Raw genomic sequence first — 21,075 nt, 5'->3', positions numbered from 1 at the left:
AGGCAAATCGCGAACGGAAAAACCTTTCGTCTAGCGAGTTTTTTGTCTTGCGAGGCATTCGTCTTGCGGGGCACCACTGTACATATCTTTAGGTTCCAAGAGAAAACATCCGTCTTTGCCCAGGCCTTTGGTTAATTAAACAATCTGTGGCCTTTTAAACTGGTGGGGGGGAGTTACTGTTTTTGTTTGTTATGTCTTTTCATGGTTTTATATTGTAAACTGTCCTATGATCCTTGGATGATGGGTGGTATAGAAATTTAATAAATACAATAGTGCCTTCGTACAATGAAGGTACTTTATTCAAGCTTCTGCCATTGTTTAACGCCACCATTTTCCTCTCAGTTTCCTTCATGTCCATTTTACTCAAAACTCTATTAATGTTTTATGCTTTATCCTTTTCATTGTCTCTCCCTTTTAGCTCCCACCCCATTGCCACTTTTGTTAAACAACCTGTCTTCACTTTTTCTCCCCCACCCCACCCTGATCTCATGCAAATCCAAGATTGTGATGTGGCACTACAAATCCCCCAGTGTGGTCTGCTTGATAACATTCTTACATTTTTATTACATGTAATGAGAAGAGCAAGAGCAGACTTTTGTTGAGCCCTTTTGAAAGTTGCTGTTTGTCCTTTCCCCTACCCAGTTTATCACCTTACTTTCGTTCCTTTCCATTGCGCTTTTGAGAGCAAACCCTTTTATTGCCATCCAGTGAATTTGCTGTGTTTGAAAACGTAGCTTCCATTATGGATTCCATATTGTTTTGCTCTTCCTTTATGTTCAGTAGAGCTGAAATGCTTCTTCTGCGTTAGATGAGCTTATTGAAATTCAATAATCTTTTCCACAGACAGTTAGAATGCCAGCATCTTAGAAAGCAAGGTGGTCAGGTGCAATTCCAGTGTGGTAAAATAAGTCCAGAAGCAAAAGGTGCTATATATGTCATATAAAGCAGTTTCTGGTTAGATATTGATGCTAAATCACTTTCTTTATTTCTTTTTGTTCTACTAGGATGATAATAACCTCAGCAAAGAAATAAAGCTTGTCATGCAGCTCCTAAGAAATTGCTTCTTTCGAAATGAACACTGCAAAGTAAGAGACGTGGGGGCACATGCAACATTCAGCTGAAAATGTTGGTGGAGGCACCTCTTCCAAGCACTAGCAGAAGCTTCTGGAACAATCTTCCTTCTGTCTTTACATCCAGGGGATTCCATTTTCTGGAATTTTAACGAATTCCAAGGTGTATGGTGGGGGGTGATTCTCTTTACTAAATGTAAGTTGCAGTTTGGGCCTTCCCTCCCCCAGTAAATCTGAACTTACACTTTCTGTTGTATTTGAGTGTGGTAAGCTCAAAATGGCCTCTATCAAATATGCAGTTGCCGATTTCCTTAGCCACAAGATGAAACATTATTGTATGCCTTTAAGTACCATATCTCACTGCTTTTATTCATTAGTTGTGAGGGTTTTAACTTACTCACAATTTCTCTTATGAAAGTAGCTTTTCAGTATTACTCTTTCCTCTTCTCTCTGTCCGGCAGGCAGCAGCCCTTGGAACTCACCTTATCTCTGTTTTGCACGCTCTGTGGCCGTGGCTTTTAATGGATGACTCACTGATGCAAACAGCTCTGCATTTGCTGTGTGTCTACACGGCAAACTATCCTTTAGGTGGGTGACGAGTCAGACTTTTGTTTACTTCTTTATTTGTATATAAATATGTGTTCTGCCCTTCTAGTGCTTGTACGCTATGCAGGGCAGCTCAAAATAAAACAAAAAATGCCACAGAGGCAAGAGCTGCAGATAAAACATCACAGTTAAACGAAACCTCAAGTCCTCTGCAAGGAAAAGCCTGCTGGTAATAAAAATGTCTTCATCAGCATGTAAAAGACAGAGATGGGAGCCCCCATGCCTCCCAGGGGAAAGGGCACATGTTGTTGGTGTGGCCACCGGGTATATTTTGTATAATTAATATTTTGTCGCCAGAAAATATTAAGCCAAGCAAAAGCTAAGTGTCTGGGGGGGGGGGGTTTACAAAATAACTGCAGTTAACATTTGTTTTGTGCATTATCCTTTACTGTCCCTGTGCTATGCAAGTGAAAGTCCTCTTCAAATTCCCTACTAAACATGACTGGAAAACTTATATAACATGCACACCTACTTCCTTAAGGGAATAGGTAGATATTGTAGAGCGGAATCAACTAACCCTGTGTGCTAACAGAACCCAGTGCAAAGGCTCCCACTAGTGCAACAGGCCCTCCCCTTCTCCCCACCCCCCACTGCTTTGGAGGGTTGGGAGAACTCTACAATAGCATGCAGGGAGATTGTTTCATCAGCTAACTTTTGGTCAACTAACTTTGCTCAGAGTAGACCCATTGAAATTTATGGACCAAATGATCATTAATTTCAGTAGGTCTACTATGTGTAAAAGTTAGTTGAATATGGCCCTGTGTTTGTATACAATATGGCTACCCTTTGATATCATTTATTCTTTCTTTCTACCCATTTTCTCCTCTCATAGCAGTTATTATTTATTTATTTTAGGAATAAGCACAAAATAGATATAAGCACAGTGTGTCTACACAGCATCCATAGGTACATTCTGTTAACAACCACATTTTCTGTCAATCAGCAATACCTTTCATAAGACTTTTTTGAGATGTGCACTGACTGAACCTGTATGGAGAGCCAAATAATTTTGCTAAATTAAATACCTGTACCTAGCATGGCTAGGTTTTACATTACAGGAAATAAAGAGTACCATGAGTAGGCATCTGCATAGCTTCAGAATAGGAGGAAACCCAGGCTATGAAAGTTTCAGACATCTGTTGTTTTGAGGAGAAGGATAGTGAACTTCATTGCATATAGCAGCATTGACTTTCTAATGTGGGTGATGAGTTCATGTGCTCAGTGAATTTACAGTATGTGAATACATGAGGAACTCTTATCTCCTGTGGTTCAGTTTTCCACATTAACCTATAATTAGTATCTATGAGGTTAATGCTTATATTTCTATTTATGACTACATTTGTATGACTATATCTAAATTGAAAGCGTGATTGGGAAGAGTAGAAAATTTTATTTTGATCTGTTGTCATAGAAGATGAATGCATTTCTGTTTAAAAACAGCCTTGCCTTTTATATATTAAATAAACCATGCTATCATAACAATTCAGCAATGTGGTATACAGCATACAAAATACAGTAACATCAGTTGAAATCTTAAGACACACAACCTTCCATTTCTGTTGTGAATAGATTCTGAAGACTGGTTTCCATGCACATCATTACAGAAGTAGCTTTAATTTCCTGGTAGTCTTATAAAACATTAAGTCAATTTAAATTATCTTTCTAGACATTGCAATGAAGAGCTGTGCATGTCCAAAGTTCTGCATGCCTGAGGTGGGCTTTAGACTTATGTTCTGAAACAACAGCCTTCAGTTTTTCAAACTAAACTGAGAAGACACTCAAACACAGACTGTAATGCAGCAGAGCATATTCAAAGAAAATACTTCAATTCAACTGGGCAGGCCATTACCTTAAGCATGCTTGCAATAGCATTTAGGGTCATGGCCATGGCTAGGAGCCCATGTCTGCAAACCAATTTTTATTCATACATTAAGCCAAATTACGTTCCTCAAGGCATATTCTGGGACCTTTCCTGTGCAAAAGTGCACCAGTGTAAAACTATTACTGCTAGAGATGTCTCTGAATTTTATAACTCCTTGGCAACTCAAAATGCTCACCTCAAATATGAGATGAGTATTGTGACCCTCATGTTCTTTTCTGGCTTGGATTTTAATCTGATTCAGAAAAGAACTTCACTCCAGCTCTATCTTACCTGTCAGGGAACTGCCATTGGCTCAGAGGTGAGAGATAGAGGGGGAGTTGTGTTACAGGGAGCCTCTGAAAATCTTGCAAAGCAGTTCCTCTTCAGGCGAGGAGGAAAGCCCAGCCTCCAGTAGAGAAGAGGTGCAAGGACCAGAGGATGCTAGAGAGAGTCTTAACACCGCGCCTGAGCAAGCCAGAGAGGAGGGAAGCACACCCCTGCCATCCCCAATCATGCACAGTAGTCTGAGGCGCAGGGAGGGGCGGAAAAGGCTTGGGGTGACGAAACTTTTATGTTGGGGGAGGTACAAAAACAGACCACTCCTAGATTCTGCTAGCGATTGAGCCAGACATGAACTTATGACGCTCTTCACTCTAAATAGTTTGCACCAAAATAAAGCCTGTAAAACACAGGTCGGAGTCCTGCCTGGTTACTCTCAAGCAACCGCAACAGCATCTGACATTACCTATCTATAAGTCCCCAGCTACCCACCAGTTTACTGGTTGTGGGAAGGAGAGATCTGTTCTCTGTGTGTTGTTTTCCCCCTCACACCCTTCTAGGGCTTGATACTACTGTGGTAGGAATCCAAGCATCAGGAGCAATTATGTAATGTAGTTTTCTCAGTTCTCCTGAAATCCAGAGGTACACCAGGGGTCAATTTGGCTGGGAATAACTTGAGAGGCTTTCAGGTTTCAAGGAAGGGGATGCAGAAACTGTTTTGCTAATTCTGAACTGATTTGAGGAGTACTGTGGGGGCAGTTACCAGTTAAAAAGAGAATCTCTTACAAAGCACAGAAGGACCCTTGTGTGGGCAGGAAACCACTAATAGTGAGTTTCAGCATCCTAAATTGTTTGGGTTATAATTAAACAATGTTCATGCTCAAACAGTGCAAAAATTAAGTGGGTGTGATCTCTTTAAGAAGTCTTATTATGTTTTCAATTTATTTGTTGCCTCTCACTGAAGCCTCAAGTGGCTCATCTTTGCAGCTCTTTATTTAACAGGCTTTACGTGATTAGATTTCCAAGATTTGATGGTGGAAAATTATTAATGCATTTATGCCAAGAGTTTTATGAAGATAAATTATATTTGCCACTAATAAAATTTGTAGGTTGCATTCATACATGCTTTATCCAAAATGCACTTAAGATTGGATTGGGCCAACTTTCCACCTAGTCCAAATTCTGTTTTCGGCAGTGGCAGTGCAGAGGTGTCTCAGGACCGCATGAAGACATCATCCACCCACCCCAGTTTGTCCCCAGCACCTGACAACTGTCTCTGGACATTGAGAACATTTAGCTGCCCCATCTAAAAGCATCTGGGATATCTATTCTCTAATGTCTAATCCCATTACTAAATATTTTGGCAGTAAATTGTATAGTTACAATTATACAATTGTAAAAGCACTTGTTCTCCACCTCCAGTGCTACTTTTAAAAATCATGATTTGCTCCCTCTAATACCAAACTTAGGTGGTGAGTGCCAAAAGGACTTGGGGCCACTGGAACAGGAGAAGGGAAATATCAACATGCTGAGGGGAACCCTGCAGGTGGGGGAAGAGGACTAAGTAGCCTGATGAGGACTGATCATGTTTTGTAGCCACAGATTACTGGGAAGAGTGATTTAGGAAACAGTGGGGATGTGATGGAATGCCCTGCTTGCAGGAAGCAGCTGGCTGGATCCCTTGAAACAGGAGGCAAGGACAAACAGCAGTGTTGTGCTGAAGGACCATCTTGTAAAAACTGAATATGATTTGTTCTCGGAATTCTGTTAAACACATCTAGACATTTTAAATACGGTATTATTGGTCCATGGACTGACCGAATACTTCTAACCTGAAGAAAGTAAATAAAAGCAAATGTGATAGAAATATTGCACAATCCCCATGAAAACTAAATATCCTATTTGTAATTCTCTATTGTATGTAAGTGTATCTAGATATGTACATGCACAAACCATTTCTGTGTATCTGAAGAAGTGTGCATGCACACGAAAGCTCATACCAAGAACTAACTTAGTTGGTCTTTAAGGTGCTACTGGAAGGAATTTTTTTATTTTGACTATGGCAGACCAACACGGCTACCTATCTGTAACTGAAACAATTTCTGGTTATTTTAACTGACCCAAATTTAGTGTACTTCCTATTGAGAAGAAGATTGAAACATAAATTTTCTTCTCTGATCAACTTACAATAATCTTAGTAGAAAGCTGATAAAAAATGCTGCATAAGTACTTTAATGGTTCATTCATAGGTCTTGGTATGTTGTTTCGAAAATACATATTTCATAAATCATAATGAAATTGATATGTTTTTCCTGATGGTTAAATGCAACTGTTGTTCCATCTTTGAAGGCTGTGGTTCTCTGTGTTTGGCAAGCAGTGGATTGTCTCCTCTTCAAACAGCCCAACGAACAGCAGCTGGAAACTCTCTAATGCATAGCATTGTGAAGTTGGCTGCCCAAACGCCAGCCGAGAACAGCACAATCCAGCAGATGACCTTTAATCTTCTGGCTAATGCCGTTGTATCTCATGACTGCAAGGGTGTTCTTCAGAAGGTATGCATACATTTTATTTCTAAACTTCACAAAGAAGTTTAGGTTTTGCACAAAACCAAGTGAAGATGTTAAGACACTTATGTGGTCCGAACCAAGCAAAAAATTGTGAACAAAAGAATGACGCTTAGGATGATGAATTGGAGGGTCAGTTATGGGGAAAGGCATAGCAAACATAGGCTTGGTTCATGCATCACATTAAACCATAGTTTATTTTAAACTATGGCTTAAAGTGAATAAGCAGTATGTTAGTGCACACTCCTCAAAAGCCCACATATAGGAATTGTAAGATGATAAATTTATCATCAACAACAATGAAAAGTTTTGAAAAAAAGCTCTTTTCTATTATTCATCCATGTAATTTAATTGTTGGTTATGACAATTTGCAAAAAAAGCAACAACTACTATACATGAATTTTTTTTGCCACAGGACATTATTTATTTATTTATTTTAAAGAAAAGAATAGTAGTATAGGCATAATTTAGTTACTGGTTTTGCATATAAGCCTAATTTAAAGCTATGGGTTGTATTCAACTAACTTTGCTCAGTGTAGATCCATTGAAATTAATGGATTGAAATTAATGAACCCTTATCCTGGAATATCTTGCTGTAGGATTGCTTCCTCATTGCTATATTGTGCAGGTTGTTTTCTTTGCTGCTGTTTCAACTGCTGTACCCTACTCACCAGTTTTCTTTGTTGAACATCGTAAAGTAAAATAATTAGGATAATATTTGCATACAGCTCCAGTACATTTAGACATTAATTATATGCACTGTCAATATACTTTGTCATGTGTCAACATTGCTTTTTGTGGAAAGGTGGGCCTCTATCCCTTGATCTTCATTTACATTCTTTGCTGCTTTGAAAAAAATGTCAGTATTGTTATCTCAAAAATGAAAAGCATGGGATGTGCCTTTTTCCAGAAATGATTGGCTTGCTTTGATGCAATAATTCTCTTTTGAATAATACAGTAATTTCCTGCTTATGCTTGATGAACGCTGTCGGAAACTATAAAGCACTTAATCATTAGGGCAATTCCCTCCCTCATCTGTGAGCTCAGGATCTTTACTGCTTCTTAGAGCAAGACAATGAGTGGAACAAGGAAATAATAGTCTCTATTCCTTTTGCCCATCAAGCAGAGCAGAAATGGGAATTGGCTGTGTCCTTCCTTCTGGTCTTGATAAGTTGGTTGGCATAGTACAGCATTCCACACTTACTACTTTTGACTTTGCTATTAGTATTATTGCTTGATTTCTATACCAAAAATTCAGTTTACAGAATGTCAAATGAAATGCAACAGAATAAAATAAAGAGGCAGAAATACAAAAATGGGTCAGCTGATCAGAAAGTTATTTAAAAAATAATGATTCCTATGTTAAGCTTGCTGAAGTAACTAAGGCTTAAATTAGTATGTACTAATCACCTGCTTAATGACACTTGTCTGCCATGAGGGTTGAGTATAGCTCAGTATTAACACATCTGATGGCAATAATGTTTCCAGATTATAATGCATAAACTGGATTGACTGAACAGTGTAGGAAGAGGAGGATTTTATTTATTTATTTTTACTGACTGCATTATTAATATCTGTTATGAAAACAGCATTCTAGTTTCAGGCTAGTGTTGAATTTTTCATAATTTCAGGAAGTTTGGGCAAATGGTACGTTCATTCTGTTCTGTTTTGTGTAGGCTGAGGTCATTCACTGAAGCGATGGTCAGGCTGAAGCAATAGATGAAAATATGCTACAGTTTGAAGGGTCACTTGGGAGGAAGAGCTAATTTATCAGAACTGCAGAACAGTGTTTCTAGATCAAAAGTTCTGGAGAAATAGCTTATTTGAGGGAGGAATTGTGTTTCACAGAAGAACTGTGAAATGGTGTTCTTCAATAATGCGGTATGCTTTTGCCCCTGTCATATTCCAGAGTAACTTTCTGCAGAACTTTTTGTCGCTGTCATTGCCAAAAGGAGGAAACAAAAGCCTTGGTCCACTGGCTGTTGCTTGGCTGAAACTCCTCTTGAATTTATCATTTGGAGAAGATGGGCAGCAAATGATTGTGAAGCTGAATGGTAGCTTAGATCAGCTTATAGAGATGGCCAAGTACAAACACCGAAGCCATCCATATACGATCCTTCTGATTCTGCACAACACCTGCTTTAACCCAGTCAACAAATCCAAGATACTGGCTAATGGTAGGTACTGATTGTTTAAAGTGTTGCCATGGTACAGCTGTGCTATTTTATGGTAATGATAAATTGCCATATATATTAACCTTGGTGAGTACCGTAGATTCCGGAGTATAAGATGACTTTTTAACCCCGGAAAAGAGGTTAAAAAGTCGGGGGTCGACTTATACGCCGGGTATGGGCGGCACAGAGCGGAGCCCGCCCCCCGCTGCTGCTGCGGTGGCTCCGAAGCAGCAGTGGGCTCCGTGCCGGGAGAGAGCCGCCTGGTGCAGAGCCCGCCCACTGCCTCTTCAGAAGCAGCAGCAGGGACGGCAGGCTCCGCTCCGCTCTGTGCCTGGCAGCTTTCTTCCAGCGCGGAGCTACCTAGCGTATTAGGTGGCTGGGCTTTTATGACGAACCCCCAAATTGCAGCTGCTAATTTGGAGGGGGGGGGTCATCTAATACGCCCAGTCGCCTAATACGCCGGAATCTATGGTATATAAGATTTTATATTGATTGGGAACTGTGTGTTAATTAAATTTATACAGTTGCTAATTAAGCCTTTTGGAACTCTAGAGCACACTGTTCAGTTTGTGCAGGGAGTTGGCTAGGGCACTCCTGAAATAAATTTATCATATGCTGTGGCATGCCAACAAATAATTTATTTAAAGAATTTAGGCACTGTCCTTTAGTGCTAAGCTCCAAATTGTGTGCAACTTAAAATCAGAAAACATGTACAGCAAAAGTGAAAGAATAGCGTAAAGTTGCACTACAATGGCTATAAAATCTGTAAAATTAGGAAAAAATAACCCAGCTTGAAAAACAAGTTACATCCTACTATGAAACATATTGGAATGCCTGAGTGTTTGTATTATAAAGTACTTTGCTCGGCATCAGGCAGCTTTTCACATGTGGACCATCGCTACCAAATCACCTGCTGGCTGCTGCCTATGTTTGGTGAGGGACACCCAGAATGACTAGGCAGGCTCATGTGATAATATGGGCTGTCTTCTACCACAGCCTTTCCCAACTTCTGTTCCCTGGATGTTGTAGGACTACAACTCCCATCAACCTCAGTGCTCAAGGAGGGGAGGTGGGTTGTAGTTCAATAACATCTGGGGACCCAAGGTTAGGAAATGCAGTGGTACAGGACAGTGCTTCATATAACTTGGTCCTCAGCTGTTTAGGACTTCATAGATCAGGCATATGCAAACTCGGCCCTCCAGATGTTTTGGGACTAGAACTCCCACCATCCCTAGCTAACAGGACCAGTGGTCAGGGATGATGGGAGTTGTAGTCCCAAAACATCTGGAGGGCCGAGTTTGCGTAGGCCTGTCATAGATAGTCACTTTGAATTGTGCCTAGATAGGGGTTAGTATTTTAATGGGAAAAGCATTCTTACGTCACTGCAAATTAGACCCCAGCTAAATGGATCCATAAGAAACCTGCACATATTATGTGATCATATTGTGTGTGTGTGTGTGTGTGTGTGTGTGTGTGTGTGTGCATGTGTGTACACACATGTAGTGGAAGCAATGCAATGAAACAGAATTTTTATATTTTGCAAGGTTTCTCGTGGGGGGAGGGGGCAACAGATGAAGCGACATGTTACTTTCTAACAGAACTCTTAACAGTTTCGATCGACAATTACCTTCATACTTGGAAACCTTTCTTAGGCAATCATTATTCAATTTTCATAATCTGCTTTAAATATAATAGAACAGAATCCTAATATTCTGAACATGGTGATAATGAAATGCCAAGTGTGCAGGTACGTTTTGAAGACAGAAAAGCATGTGTAAGAAGCAGCAGAATAATGGGTTTTTGCCAGTGCAGGTGGGTTAAGATTGTCAGTGTCTTAATTCCTACCCGCTTGGCTTTTACTAAAGCATATACTATTTATTTATTTTTTATTTAACAGAATTTATATGCTGCTTGATTGTAATAAAAGCAGTGATGTACCCATCTCTTTCCCACAATTTTTGGGTATCCTAGCTAATTACTTACTTATCTTACTTATCAAACCTTTATTAGGCATTGTGCAAATAAAACCATAAAAGAGGAAATAACATATAAAAGCTTTGAAATATATATAAAAGGCAGCAGTTGGCTACATACATATATATATATATATATATATACATATAAAATCAGTGGTTTTCGTTGTTAACCTGCTCCTTGGAGGACTGCTACCAAAAACTCGGCTACCCCCGCCGTTACCCTTTGGTCGACGTCGGATAGGCAGAATCCCACACATTCACCTTGCTGGGGTTCCAGACCACCCAAAAGAGGGGACAGCACGCGTTGACGTGGGATACTGTACAATGGGCAATGGAAGAGAATATGCTCTACAGTGTCCGGGACATTCATAGAACATCTGCAGAATCTCTTGTTTCTAGGAATGTTTTGATATCTTCCCCTGACAAATGCTGAGGGAAAAACATTCAAACGGGCCAGCATAAAAGCCCTACGTTGGGCTGGGATTATTAATTTAGTGACGTAATTGGCTCTGCTATCTAAGATATTTAAATCATAGAATATGGGGGAGCAAATTTTGTTTACAGCTGCCATAATATTTTGTCTCTCGACATCCTTTAGTCTAGTTTGGATATTATGGAAAATGTATTGCTCATTAGAATTGTACAGGGGCTCCAGCTCGATGCCTAAAGATTCAATCTTTTTTTCGAGGTACTGATACCATCTTGATTTATAGGAGTCTTTGAGCAAATCAGCGAGCAGACTTGATGGAGGGCAGCGAAAATGGCAGCGTAACCAGTACTTTATTGAGGTGGACCATGCCCAATATTCCATTGTGTGTATGCCTATTTCTGCACACATTGTTTCATATTTGATCACAGCTGGGAGTCCAAGAATACGTCTCAGAAAGCTGGAGTGAATCTTTTTTAAATCACTGTTATATGCTTGGACCCATAGCGGGATTCCATAGAATATCTGGGATTGCACTTTTGTTTGAAATATCTGATTGGCCGCAGGAATAAATTGATTACCTTTCTGATAATAAAAACGGGCAACTGCTGATGAGGTACACTTTGCCTGTTTTATGGCATTTGTGCGATGATTTGCCCACCCTAAATTGCTCTGGAATAAGATTCCCAGATACCTATAGATTTTCACTTGTTGGATTTCTTGCCCTCTTATTTTCCATTTCTCTAATTTCCAACCATTCGAGAAGACCAAAATTTTTGTCTTCTCATAATTTATAGAGAGTTTGTTACATTCGCAGTAAAGGATCAGAGAAGATATAAGACGTTTCAGACCCAAGCTCGTTAATGATAGTAGGACAGCATCGTCTGCGTATAATAAGAGAGGAACTGGTTTCTGATTAAGTTTAGGGGCATGTGATTCTATTTTTTGGAGGTGATCTGGCAAGTCTGATAAAAATAAATTAAATAGAAAGGGAGCGAGAATACACCCTTGTTTTACCCCTTTCGAGTTTGGGATGTCTGATGAAAGGTGACCTTTGGTGTTAAGTTTGACTTGACAGGTATTGGAAGAGTATAGATTTTGTATTAGAATCAATAAGCGCTGATCAATTTTTAATTCTGCGAGTTTCCTCCACAGCTTTGGGCGGTCAATTGAGTCGAATGCACCACGAAAGTCTACAAAAGCAGCATATATCTTAGATTGCCTTTGGGATCTATATTTTTCAGCCAAATGCATAAGTATAAGGCAGTGGTCTAATGTAGAGCAACCTTTGGAGAAACCTATTTGTTCTTTCCCTGGTAAATTTAGATTTTTCATCCAGGTAAGAAGTTTAGATAAAAGGTGCTTAGCGTAGATTTTCCCTATCACTAGCTAATTAGAATGCCTGCTTTATAATTAAGATACCTGCAGTTTCTTGGCTTTACATGAAATTTAATTCAGATTTATTTTTACAAAGAACACTTTCTAATGGCAGAAGTCAGGAGTGATTAGTTGAAAATATATTATTCTGATGATATAAACCTACTGTACGTACAGTTGTAATATTTACCAGAGAAAAAAGAGGCAAATTATCCACGGGAGCGAACTGGAGAAGCTGAAACGATGATATAATGTCCTTTTGTTAGGTGCATGTGTGGTCTTTTGTCTTCCTTGTAGATAAAGCCATTGCACTGCTATCTGACTGTCTAGAAAGTGATAACCCTGTAGCTCGAAGAATAGGAGCATCTGCACTTTGGGCTTTGCTTCACAATTATCAGAAGGTTAGTGGTTTGGGTTCTGTTTTGTTTTTGTTTTTTATAAAAAAAGACTGGGTATCTCTCTTTTGACATGAATTCACCGAAGCTTTGTAGCTTTTTCTTATGTTTTACATTATATATCTTACCTTTTCATTAGCTTGGTCAATAAGACTGTACATCATTTTTAAAAATGAAAGCTTGCAGCAAAATTGGCAGGTCTTCAGTCATTTAATACATATTTAGCACCCCCGAGTCAATGACCCCTTTGGGTTGCCAATCAACATGCTACTATAATGAGAGAGGCCACAGTTGGAGAAGTTCTTCATTTCTGTGTTTTGCATAAAAGCACAGGATCTAATCTTGACAATTGTTAAATTCCTTATTCTCGTGAAATAGCAAGTCTTACATTGGGATTCTTTCCATTCAGCCTGTATCCCACTTTCTCTTTTTATTCTATCGCCATACTTACAATCTTTCCCCAAGGGTGCTTACCTTCTGCCTACCAGTTAGCTTCCCAGTGTTTACCTTGCCCATCCATCCTTGCCCTGCCAGTATAGTAGAACTAGCGTGTGGGATGCTTTAATCCCAGCCATACTGAAAACTGCCTTCTCACAGAAACTGGTCCTAGGGCCATTTTGTTTCTGACAACTTCTTCCTGAGAAGTTGGAGTGTTTGTGAGTATTCCTTAGCATCATGCATCTTAAGCCATTGGCCCAAGTTTAAGGAAGTCCAGGTCAGTGATCTCTAAGAAAGCATCCACTGCATGGCAGCTAATGAGGTTAAGATCACCATTTCAAACTCTTTAAAGCTTCAAGAAGTTTGATCGATGCAGAAGTGTAGAGCATTTTAATAATTTCTTCAGCTCTGTGGTTCTGATACACCCTCACCTGTTAAGCACCCCTGAAGCTTACAGAATCCTTGAGAACTAAGTACTGTAATTACCTGTTTTCAGAACCCTGTTCTGGGTTCCGTTTTCCTGTTTATGCCAGAGTATGAAAAAACATTTCTGTTCTGCACCCAATTACACTTAGTGGAACTCCAAATGCTATTAAAAAGGAAATGGTGTCTGTTTCTGAAAGCACATATTCTTCCTCCGCTCTCAGCCTCTGAATGCAAGCTGCGAGGTACATAATGCATCAAATTATCACTGATAAATGGCAACATAATGCATCTTATTGTAGGTTATGTGATGCATGGCTTTAAAATACGCTCCTTATTGTCATGTAACAGACAGCCCTATGCTCATTCCAGCACCACTGCATCCAGCAAGAAGTTGGCAAGTGTGTCACACAGCATCTTAATATTCAAAGAGGAACTTTCTGTTATGCTGAGCTTTGCAAACAGCCATGTTCAGGGAGATTGTGGCTCCTTTTATTGGCTGTATTTCATTGAACTCTGGTCTCTTCCCCCCTCCTCTGCCCCACAGCGCTATGCACAATGGTGTGCTCACATGTTGCATTCTTAAGTTTCTGAATGTCATAGCTTTGTGGCCTGCTGCCAATAAATGACTGCCAAGGAGAAGGAATGATCTTAAGAGCATCGGCACGGGGGAGTTAATACAGTCACTGGATTATTCTTTCTTTGTGCTACAGGCAAAAGTGACTTTGAAGAACCCATCAATAAAAAGAAGAATAGACGACGCCTTCCTTTCAGTCAAGAAAAGTACGTTTTTAATGGAGAAAATTTGGTTTTCCATCTCAAAAGGAGTAGCAGCTGATGTGGGGATTGTTTTGCAAACAGCTCATCAATATTCAGTGTGGACCACAGAAACAAACACATAGTATGCAGTACTATTGTAAATGAATCCCACTGAGTTCAGCGGAGCTTGCTCCGAAAGGAAGTGCGCACAGGTTTGCAGCAATGTCAACAAACTTCCTGAAGCTTTGTGTTCTTTGGACTGTACTTTTGACATTCATAATGTGCCTTAAAAGAAAAAAGAAAAACCTTTTTACGTGAACTAGCTTAGATTAGTGTGTTAGTACTGAATATTGGATATATCTGTGTACTTGCCATAGCTTTTCGCCATTGCATATTGCCTAAAATCTTAGAGAAAAGGCACAGTCAAAATTAGCCTTTTGAATAGAATCTTGCATGTCATGAGCATATTAAGTTTAATTCTGAGAAAGACTCAGACTGGGTTAGACCCTTACTAAGCTTCCTTTAGTGGACATGGAAGCTTGCTTTGTAGGGTTGGGTTGCCCAGGGGAGAAGCATGAGTGGTAGTGCTTGAGTCTCCTTGTACTCCAGTGGGAGTCTCCACTAGTCCAAAGTTCCTTCCATAAACATTTTCAGAGAGCCTGCTTTTGAGAGCTCTACTTACAGTAGTTTGATCAAGGGGGCCAGTATGTTCTCAAATGTGATTTCCAGCATTAGTTATATAAAATTATCGTTGGGCGATTTGGGGAAGAGTTTAGCTTGGTACTAGAACATATGCTTTGCATGGGAAAGGCGCCAGGTTCGGTCTCTGGCATCAGGCAAGGTTGGTAAACACTCACTTTCTAGAACCCTGGAGAGTTGCTGCTAGTTTGTGTAGGCCAGGGGTGGGAACCCCCAGCCTCTCTGATCAGTGTAGACCTACCTCAATGAGCCAGATAAATCAGTGGTCTGGCATGTGCTGCTATAAACCAATTATGGTAGTATGCTTTCAGAAACCAAAGGCTTATTAGAACTTCTGCCCTGATTGTTGCTTTAAAAAAATACAAAAGTTTAGAAGGACCTGCCTTTTTAATGTTACTTTTAATTATCAGATAGATAAATTGCAAACGCCTGATGTGATGTGTGCCGTTCTCTCCTCTCTCTCTCTCTCTCTCTCTCTCTCTCTCTCTCTTAGCTCTTCAGCAACAACAAGAAAACCAGCAAGATGCCTATCACTTCAAATGCCTGGAAGCCCTTGTGCTGCTTCTCAGTAGCTAACAGTAGTAGTGTTGCAGAGCTGGTTCCCTCCCCTTTTGAAGGACACCAGAACCCAAATGGAATCTTAAATCCACTGAGTGGAAGAAATCTACCACTAAAGAATTATGTTAATTCTTTGTACTGAGGATCCTGCGCCACAGAAACTCCACAAAATGTGTTTGTCTGTGGCAACTCTGTTCCAGTGCCTTGATGCTATAAGAGGCAAAGGAAAGAATGGAATATAAAGCATGGATTTTTAACAATGTACATTATATTTTTATTTTTGATACATTTTACATACACTTTTTGCAGTGTCTTTACACATGTTTGCTTTTAGAAGACACGCTGCTCTTCAGCTGAAGCGTATTAATTATATATAAGGAGGCATAGCACTTATAATATAAATGATGTAAAACATTTTTTCCACAATGTCTGAACTTGTATAAATAAAGATGTCACCAAAATGTTGATTGGCACTATCACTTGCAGTGAGAAAAGGAGGACTGCCTCTTGGCTGCTACTGTACAGTGATTCAGCCTAGATACGGAAGGAAATGTACTCAGGCTGTGTTACCTCTTCCTCATGAAGCAGATGCTGAAAAGCCACTGAGATCAGTGCTAGCCAAAGGCTTTCAGAAAAGCTTGGGCTGCAAAATGCTAACATCATGTCTTATTCTACCATAGATCCATTTAAATTCATTTCAGAAAAGGGCTACCGGGGGAGAGTCCCCTTCTCCTTGTGCCCTCCATCTTTCCCAACATCAGGGTCTTTTCCAGGGAGTCTTCTCTTCTCATGAGGTGGCCAAAGTATTGGAGCCTCAGCTTCAGGATCTGTCCTTCCAGTGAGCACTCAGGGCTGATTTCCTTAAGAACCGATAGCTTTGATCTTCTTGCAGTCCATGGGACTCTCAAGAGTCTCCTCCAACACCATAATTCAAAAGCATCAATTCTTCCGCGATCAGCCTTCTTTATGGTCCAGCTTTCACTTCCATACATCACTACTGGGAAAAACATAGCTTTAACTATACGGACCTTTGTTGGCAAGGTGATGTCTCTACATGATAGAGCATGATAGAAGTGGATAGAAGTGGCATGGAGAAAGTGGATAGAAAAAGTTTTTTTTTTCTTATAGTGCTAGAACTTGTGGACATTCAGTGAAGCTATGGATAGTTAAACTATATAAATTCATGGAGGAGAGGGCTGTGATGGCCGTGCTTTGCCGCCACAGTTGGAGACAGTGATGCTTCTGAATACCATTATCTGGAAACCACAGAAGGGGAGAATATGCTTGAATCCTGCTTGTGGGGTTTCTCACATGCCAGGCCCTCCCCCACGTGTATACCAAACAGTGTTGGAACCTTTTAGTGGAGCATCCTGATTCTCCACAGCAAAAAGTAGCATTTTGAGGTGATAGAACATGCAATGAGACGACAAGCCAGAGTTGTGTGTGCTCTGATATGCACCTCATGATGAATAAATGAAAAAGAACAGGACAGGCAGAATAAGTACATGGGCAGCATTCATATAGGACTGACTAGTGTATGTTTTTAATACAATATTTCCTTTTTAAACAGTACTAGCTCACCTTTTGGCAAAATGGAGATCAAGGTACCAAGGGAGCATAAAACTCATCTTCCTTCATGCTCTCATTTAGGTTTTAATGAGGTTTATGAGGGTCTCATTTTTAACATAAATTATATTTTAACTCTCCATATTATTCTAAAAAAATTGAAGTGCAGCTTCCCTTTATTATGTTATGTTCCAAATGGCTTTAGAGAACAAAGTGTCGATGACTAAGAATCCTTTCAGGAGTATTAAGTATTGTGTGCCTGTCTTGGATCTGTCCAGAGTAGGTTTTGAATCACTGGTGTCCATAGCAACAATGCCACATAATAGTTAGTTAGCTTTCCTTTGATTCTCCAGCAGGCAGTTCTGTCTCAGATGTTCGCCATCCCTATGTTCTGACAAAACAAACATCAACTGCAAATCCATATTCTACTTTCATGGCTTTGTTTGTATTATTTTTTAGGTTGCATGCCAAATAACTAGGAACCATAAATGTTAGCTCTTTATCCCCTCCTCCCACTCCAGCTTTCACTTCTTTCACCATCCTTCTCATACGGTGAGGTAAGTGGAAACTAATAAAATAGAGTGTTAAATGAGAAGAAAGGCCTTGGAGGGATATTGTTAAATGTCTTTTGAGGCAGCTGAAAAATGTGTTGCACCTAGATCTAGATTTTTGTCACATCGGGTTGTTAAAAGTACTTCTAGAAAAGTGTACTTGAGGAAATGTGAAGTACTATGGAAGAAACTTGAGAAAATCATTGTAAGAGTGATACTTCTCAAAAGACAGCAGGTTTAAAAATGGAGGGAAATGTCTGTGTCATCTGTGTGTTTAGGAGTTGTTTAGATTTATATTTTAGATTCTTATCCTATGGCTCTAAATAAATGAGAGATGGGTGACCTCCCCCAACTAATTTTGGATTGGTACAGGAATTGAAAGCACTTTTGAGATTTTTAACGAGTTTTAGGAACTGAAATAAAGCTTACTCCAAAATCAATTCTAATTTGCTAAAATATTCTGGTTATGCCCTTTCCAAGTATTCCATATATCAGGTGTGAGGAACCTTTGACCCTCTGGGTGTTTCTGATCTACAACTTCTGACAGCCCTAGCAAGCATGGCCTACGTACAGGGCCGGGTTCAGAGAATACTGCCATCTGAATCTGGAAAGGCTGAGACTGTTTTGAACTGATGCCTAGATGCAATGGATGAGGACCAACATACTGAGACTGAATCCTAATAAGAAGGCGAGTGGTTCCTAGGTCTGGGAGTTGTCATTGATTCTCCAAGGGTTTGCATCCCCTCTGAAGAAACAGGTACATACTTACTCCTCCATCCATCTTTGTCACTGGAGGCTCTGGTAATCTCAGTAGTGAGCACAGCAAGGTCCTAATAGCAGTGCCATGGGGGAAGAAAGAGATTTCGCAGGGTACTTCAGTAGGAGGCGTTTTGGGGGAAAGTTGTAGCCCTTTCTAGGCATTCTGAAGCTGAGCTGACTAAACATGTCTGTGAAGGTAGTGATGGCAACAGCATGGGAATGACCAAACCAGATTTGCTCCCCCTGGAATGCCATTTCTGTTGTTTTTCATCAGTTGGAGACTGGCTATATGAAGCGGGGAGGCTCATTGGGGCTCCCTGTGCATTTAGCACTGGGTTTATGGATAAATGAGATATAAAATTGTTGCCTGTGTAGCATATTCTGAAAGCTGCATCTTTTGGACTCTTGTCTGCACACATGGCCCCTCTCCTGAAGTGTGGTTACATGAACCTATGTTTGTAAGTTAGTAGGTGAGATATTCAGCATCTTTACCTGACATGGAAGTTGGTTTCGGAGCATTAATTTCCCATTTCTATCCTCTTTGGTGCCTGGTCAAAAATTTATTAGCTCTCATTTTAAACTGTAGCTTTTAATATTTTTTTACTGAAAGTAGAGAGAGGTAAGGAGAGAGAAACAAACAAACAAACAAACAAACAATATAGTGTTACTGTTGTCTTTTTGTCAGGGTTCCTAATCTAAGAAGGCAAATGGCAAGTTCTGATGTTCTTTTGTGAAAACGAGCTATATTCTGCATCTTGTGGAGGAAATTTCCATGTACAGAGGAAATATGTGTGGGTTGCTCTGTGAAAACCACAGATCTGACGATAATCCATCCCTTGCAACAGTAATAGGGCAAACAGCAAATGTTCCATCCAGAATAGAAGAGAAATACAGTAAATAAAGAGGGCAGCTAGTTTCATGAAGCTGGATGACACACAGTTATCAAATAGCGAATTAAATATCACTTGTAATTATTACTGATGGGAGAGAAATTTGGTTCTCCCAATTAAAAGTGCGACCCCATCTAATCTGCCCTTTCCAAAACAATACACAAAAGAAACACAGCTATCTTTCAAAATTCACACTTTTCTCTGAAGTTTTCAGTGCAATTCTCCGACAAAACAAATGTGTAAAAAAATGCATATATGAGGGGAAAGTATGCATAAAAATGCAATTTTAGTGAAAATAATATAAAAATGAATTGCATTAGGCAAAACTGAATTTCACTAAAGATTCATCTTGGGTTAGAAATACATTAAATGCATAATAATAATAATAATAATAATAATAATAATAATAAAGTATTCCCTCTGCAATCCAATTGTTAGATCTCAAGACATTTAGAGCTCTGAGGATGATTTTTAAAAAAATGTTTTTAAATTTTGTAGGTAAAGGTAAACTGGCCAGTCTTGCCAGACTCTAGGGTTGTGCGCTCATCTCACTCTATAGGCCGGGAGCCAGCGCTGTCCGCAGACACTTCCGGGTCACGTGGCCAGCGTGACAAGCTGCATCTGGCGAGCCAGCGCAGCACACGGAACACCGTTTACCCTCCCGCTGGTAAGCGGTCCCTATTTATCTACTTGCACCCGGGGGTGCTTTTGAACTGCTAGGTTGGCAGGCTCTGGGACTGAATGACAGGAGCGCACCCCGCCGCGGGGATTCGAACCGCCGACCATGCGATCGGCAAGTCCTAGGCGCTGAGGTTTTATCCACAGTGCCACCCACGTCCCTTAGTTTTTTTGTAGTTTTGTAGTTACAGTATAACAAAAAAGAAAGAAATGTTGAAACATTGCCAGCTGACATTATCAAGAAGAATATTCCATCAGTTCAAATTTAAACATATATCCAAATGTCCAGTGATATTGATATGTACAAGTCATGTGTCTGAAGATAGAAAAGGATGGTGAGATCTGAGCACTGAGTAGTAGATGGTGGCTATTTGTCCTTTTGGTCTTGTAACACAAGTCTCTTAACTGCCATAAGGGCTCATAAAGTCTATGATGAGTTTTTGAAGAATGGGTAAGGATAGAACATCCATCTCTGAAGGCAAAAGGAAAAATGTTGTTTTGTGTAGAACAAATCAATCAGGAGGTTCTTGTAAATTGCCATTTATCTGTTTGCAGCAGGGATGGAGAACTGCATCTGGGTCGCACTCTTATCTGCGCCATGCCATGCCGGGCCAGCTTTGACAGGTCAGGATGGCTGCTGACCTGTCAGTCAACTGACATCACCGTGATGGCACATCACTTTGAAAGAATCAACCATCAGCTGACCGTTTGCACTTGCAAATATATGTTCTATGTGCCTCACACTTCACAGCTGTAGGGCAGATTGGAGTTGTTGTTGTTTAGTTGTTTAGTTGTGTCCGACTCTTCGTGACCCCATGGACCAGAGCACGCCAGGCACTCCTGTCTTCCAGTGCCTCCCGCAGTTTGGTCAAACTCATGCTGGTAGCTTCGAGAACACTATCCAACCATCTCGTCCTCTGTCGCCCCCTTCTCCTTGTGCCCTCCATCTTTCCCAACATCAGGGTCTTTTCCAGGGAATCTTCTCTTCTCATGAGGTAGCCAAAGTATTGGAGTCTCGGCTTCAC

The 21,075-nt window shown here is 40.2% G+C and overlaps 1 protein-coding gene and 1 long non-coding RNA gene across 4 annotated transcripts in view; one reads left to right on the top strand and one right to left on the bottom strand.

The window, feature by feature from the left end:
- Nucleotides 1–16,067, top strand: part of RTTN (rotatin) — a 92,173-nt gene extending 76,106 nt beyond the window's left edge. For all 3 annotated transcript variants that reach the window (XM_083518450.1, XM_083518449.1, XM_083518451.1), the window contains exons 43-49: nucleotides 1,005–1,085; nucleotides 1,532–1,658; nucleotides 6,166–6,368; nucleotides 8,290–8,557; nucleotides 12,632–12,735; nucleotides 14,304–14,373; nucleotides 15,542–16,067. In XM_083518450.1, coding sequence (XP_083374576.1) covers nucleotides 1,005–1,085; nucleotides 1,532–1,658; nucleotides 6,166–6,368; nucleotides 8,290–8,557; nucleotides 12,632–12,735; nucleotides 14,304–14,373; nucleotides 15,542–15,624 — 936 coding nt within the window. In that variant the 3' untranslated portion in view covers nucleotides 15,625–16,067. The remainder of the gene's footprint in view (nucleotides 1–1,004; nucleotides 1,086–1,531; nucleotides 1,659–6,165; nucleotides 6,369–8,289; nucleotides 8,558–12,631; nucleotides 12,736–14,303; nucleotides 14,374–15,541) is intronic.
- LOC310714038 lies at nucleotides 188–8,441 on the bottom strand. Its single transcript, XR_014529543.1, has 3 exons — nucleotides 5,914–8,441; nucleotides 4,283–5,774; nucleotides 188–3,828 (listed from the first exon to the last, which is right to left on the bottom strand). It is a non-coding gene; the product is annotated as an uncharacterized lncRNA (long non-coding RNA).
- Nucleotides 16,068–21,075: the final 5,008 nt, after the last annotated feature.

Source organism: Podarcis liolepis, assembly GCF_965112155.1.
Source record: "Podarcis liolepis genome assembly, chromosome: 8".
In the NCBI taxonomy this organism is placed as follows: domain Eukaryota; kingdom Metazoa; phylum Chordata; class Lepidosauria; order Squamata; family Lacertidae; genus Podarcis; species Podarcis liolepis.
This window is presented reverse-complemented; position numbering and strand designations above follow the sequence as displayed.